The following is a 4,708-nucleotide window of genomic DNA, read 5'->3' as shown; positions in this document are numbered from 1 at the left end:
CGGGAGACCTCGGCGCGACGAACACTCTGACTACGTCGGCTACGTCTTCCCAGACGGAAAACAACCGACGTCGCTGGTTCTGTGTCCTGTGCAAGGAACAGCACAAGCTTCAGGATTGCACGGTTCAAGTCGAAGACGGTGGAGGAGAGGCTGGTCGTAGTGAGCAAGGAACGACTGTTTGGGCTGCCTGAACAAGGGCCACTTCATGAGGGATTGCCGCTCTGCAAGACGATGCAACTTGAATGAGTAATGCATCTCATCACCGACTCATACATGTGGACAGAAGCGCCGCTTGTAATGAAGAAAGCCAAACAGAACCAAAAACAGTGGCACGAGAAGGAAGTCGCATCGTCGGCACGGCTCTCACAGAGACGACAGACACACTGCTGCAGTTGGTGCCGGTGCGGATTCACGGCCCAAACGGGGAGAGAGACGTAGTAGCACTGCTGGACCCGGGAGCGCAGACATCGCTCTGCTGTGAAGATGTCTTGGAAGAGGTTGGGGTCCCTGGAGTCCGAGAGAATCTGCAGCTACAGAACATCGAAGGAAGCGGTACCAGACAGTCGTCTCTTCGAGTTCACCTGACGGTCAGTCCTCTGAGCACAGCGACCAGCAGAAATCGAATCGTCGTGCCCGAGGTGTGGTCTGTGCCAAGGTTGAACGTGGCCCCACCCAGCATGAGTAGCAAGCAGCTTCGCAGCTGGAAGCACTTGCAGGACCTGGACCTACAGCAGTACAACGGCGCACACGTCGAGCTCCTACTTGGTGCCAACATTCTGGAAGCTGTGCTGCAGCGAGAGGTCAGGGTGGGAGGCCCCGGAATGCCCGTCGCTATCCGGACAGACTTTGGCTGGACCCTGACGGGATCGATATCCACCCTGATTCCAAGCACAATGCGGCAAGTCATGTTCGTGCGTCAACGTGCTCCCGAAGACGCTCTGGAGGGTCTGCAAGAGTTGGTCCAAGACTGGTGGACGACCGAGGCCTTCGGCACCATGATCAACAGCTCTGATGCACGATCTCAAGAAGATCTCAGAGCTATGCGAATCTTGGATCAGCAGACCAGGAAGGTGGGGGACAGATATGAAGCTGGACTTCTGTGGGGTGAAGACGAACCGATGTTGCCGGACAACTGGAACCAAGCATACCGACGTCTTCAGTCCATCGAGAGGAAACTCGACAAGCAGCCAGAACTGGCTACAAGGTACCAAGCCATCATCGACGGATATGTGAAGGATGGTCACGCAAGGAAGCTCTCAGCAGAAGAAGCGGACGAACCGAAGGAGAAGCGTTGGTATCTGCCACACCACGCAGTAGTGAACCCGAACAAGCCGGGGAAGCTGAGAATCGTTTTTGACGCTGCGGCAACATACCAAGGTGTATCACTGAACTCGAAGCTCATCACAGGTCCAGATCTACTACAAAGCCTTCCTGGGGTGATCATGCGCTTCAGGGAAAGTCTGATCGCTGTGACCGCGGACATCAAGCAGATGTATCATCAGGTGAGGATCCGGACAGAAGACCAGCCTGCATCGAGCTTTCTTTGGCGAGATATGGAGCGCCACCGCAAGCCCGACGTCTATCAGATGGAGGTGGTCATCTTTGGCGCGAAGTCATCACCGGCAACGGCCAGCTACGTGCTGAGAAAGGCACTTCTGGACTATGGAGCGGAGACAGACAAGGTTCTCAGTAGAAGTCCCGAGCAACTGGCCAAGTCGTTCTACATGGACGATTGCCTGTTCTCTTGCATGACGGAAGACGCCGCCAAACAGCTGTACGCTGACGTGAAGGAGGCACTGGAGAGAGGAGGTTTTCACCTCACGAAGTGGAGAAGCAGTTCCCCCGCTGTGCTGAAAGGCGTTCCAGAGAGTGAGAAAGCCAGCGCCTCTGCGAGCCTATGTCTCAGGAGCTCGCACACCGCTGAAAAGACGCTGGGCATCGCATGGGAGGAAGACGAGGACACATTGGGGTTTCGTCTCCAAGCCAAAGAAGTGAGTGCAACCAAGCGTGGTGTGCTCAGCAAAGTGTCAACAATCTTTGACCCTCTGGGGATTGCTGCTCCTGTTACCGTGAGAGCAAAGATGATGATGCAGCGACTCTGGTGGAAACATCTGGAGTGGGACGAGCCACTACCCGAACCTGAGCTGAGCCAATGGTTGGAATGGCTGAGTGAAGCAGAGAAGCTGAACGAAGTCGTGATGCAACGCTGCGTGAACCCCAGCGACCCAGGGACACTGCGACGCCAACTTCATGTGTTCTGCGATGCGTCAGAGAGTGCGTTCGGCGCTGTGGCATACTGGAGGACAACTTCGAGCGATGGGTTACACCACTGTCGCTTCCTGATCGGCAAGTGCCGAGTCGCTCCACTGAAGCGACTATCAATTGTCCGTCTGGAGCTGCAAGCAGCCGTTCTTGGAGCGCGTCTGGTGGCTACCGTCCTCGGTGAGATCACTCAGCCACCGGATGACATCTTCTGCTGGACGGACAGCAAGGTCGTTCAGCAGTACCTTGGTAATGAAACCCGACGGTTCAAGACCTTCGTGGCCAACCGACTGGCTGAGATTCACGAGCTGACCCACAACGCGTGCTGGCTCCACGTTCCTGGGAAGCTCAACCCCGCTGAAGACTGTTCCAGAGGGGTTTCGGTGCTCATGCTCAGTCAGGACGGCAGGTGGCTGACGGGTCCCACCTTCTTGAGGGAGGACGTCAGCCAGTGGCCACCTCAAGAGGAGCTAGCCCAGCTGGCACAGGATGAAGAGATGCGGGACGCGCTGGTATTCACGACTACCAAGTGCACATCAGAGGAACCGATTCCAGCGAGGTTTTCATCCTGGGGGAAGTTCAAGCGAGTCGTTGGATGGACGATGCGCTTTACGCGCAACATGAAGGCGTGTCTTTCAGGACAGCTGCCGAAGGCCACCGGACCACTCTCACGTTCGGAACTGCAAGCAGCGGAGGTGTGGGTCGTTGCCAGGGAACAGGCGCAGTCCTATGCTGAAGAAGTGCGCTGTCTGACGCAGCAACGGCCGCTGCCTTCGTCCAGTTCTCTGCTTCCTCTGGCCCCGTTTCAGGACGAGGGCGGCCTGGTCAGAGTCGGGGGACGCATCGGCAAGGCATGCATCTCGGAGGAAGCCAAACACCCAATCATCCTTCCACGGCAAAGTGAGCTGGCTCGGCTTGTCATCAAGCACGAACACACTCGTCATGGTCATGCAGGAGCTGAGCACACGCTGAACTTGGTGCGCCAGAAGTACTGGATTCCGCAAGGACGCTCAGTCATCAAGGCGCAGCTTCGTGACTGCTCCTTCTGTCGCCGTCGCAGGGCCGCCCCTGTGCCACCGCGGATGGCTGATCTCCCTCGGGAGAGACTCGAAGCTGGACGGCCATTTCGAAACGCTGGTGTCGACTTCTTCGGGCCGCTGCATGTGAAAAGATTCAGGAAAACGGAGACCCGATACGGACTGCTGGTGACTTGTCTGGCGACGCGAGCTGTACATCTAGAAGTGGCCCACTCATTAGATACAGACAGTTGTATCATGGCCCTCAGAAGATTCTTTGCTCGTAGATCGCAGCCGGAAGTCATCTTCTCAGACCGTGGGACAAACTTCGTCGGCAGCAACCGTGAGCTTCGTCAAGAGCTCCGAGGGGTTCTGGCGCAGATGCCAGAGAAACTGAGTTCCTACGAAATTGACTGGCGCTTCAATCCACCAGCCGCAAGCCACATGGGTGGGGTGTGGGAGCGCATGGTCAGATCTGTAAAGACGTGCCTGCAAGTCGTAGTCGGCTCACAGGTATTGACGGACGAAGTTCTGCTGACCGTGTTTGCAGAAGTTGAACACATGGTGAACAGTCGGCCGCTTACCTACGTAAGCTCCGACCCAACTGACGCCGAGGCGCTCACACCCAATCACTTTCTGTTGGGTCACGCTTCTCATCATCTTGCGCCAGTTCTGACAAGAAACGGAAACTTGAGCAGTCGTCGGCGTTGGAGACAAGCTCAAGCAGTCGCTGAGCACGTGTGGCGGAGATGGACGCGAGAATACGTGCCAACTTTGTCGCGCAGAAGCAAGTGGCACCGAGAAACCAGAAACCTACGCGTGGGGGATCTGGTTCTCATGACAGACACAAATATGCCCAGGGGGTCGTGGCCATTGGCTCGTATCACAAGAGTATTTCCTGGAGAAGACGGCATAGTGAGGTCTGCTGAACTGAGAACCTCTGGCGGGAGAATCTACACCAGACCTGCAATCAAGCTATGCTTCCTAGAAGAGGACTGTCAGTGACTTTGGCGTCGGAATCAAGTGACGCCCAGGTCATCTCGCCAACGAGAGGTCGAACACCATCGACCCATCCGTCTACTCCCAGTGGCCTCGCCATCGAGGGGCTGGGAGAGACAAAAACATAGGCATCTCCGCAACCGTGAGATAAACCAGCGGGAATTACACGATCCTGACAAATCGCTATCAAGCACTAGAGGACCTAGGGTCCTCTGGAGGCTCTCCAGCGTCTCTCCATCTCCAACGTGGGAGGCATTAGCCTCCGCGAGCGCTGCAGTGGCCTCGGCGCAGGCAGCGGGGGCCTCCTCGGCCGCCTCAGCACGGGTGGCGGCAACCTCCTCGGCTACACCAGCCCGGGCGGTAGCTTCCCCGGATGTGGCGGTTTCTGCTTGGGCGGCAGCGATTCGTCTAACAGTGATGACGTCGCCAGT

At 56.8% G+C, this 4,708-nt stretch overlaps 1 protein-coding gene across 1 annotated transcript; it reads left to right on the top strand.

Moving 5' to 3' along the window:
• The first annotated feature begins 1,553 nt into the window (after positions 1 to 1,553).
• On the top strand, positions 1,554 to 3,429 carry LOC122374682. The gene is made up of 2 exons (XM_043353572.1): positions 1,554 to 3,162; positions 3,323 to 3,429. The coding sequence occupies exons 1-2, from the start codon at positions 1,554 to 1,556 to the stop codon at positions 3,427 to 3,429; spliced, it is 1,716 nt and encodes a 571-aa protein (XP_043209507.1).
• The last annotated feature ends 1,279 nt before the right edge of the window (positions 3,430 to 4,708 follow it).

The sequence above is a fragment of the Amphibalanus amphitrite genome, unplaced genomic scaffold, assembly GCF_019059575.1.
Source record: "Amphibalanus amphitrite isolate SeventyFive unplaced genomic scaffold, NRLGWU_Aamphi_draft 001694F_arrow, whole genome shotgun sequence".
In the NCBI taxonomy this organism is placed as follows: Eukaryota; Metazoa; Arthropoda; class Thecostraca; order Balanomorpha; family Balanidae; genus Amphibalanus; species Amphibalanus amphitrite.
This window is presented reverse-complemented; position numbering and strand designations above follow the sequence as displayed.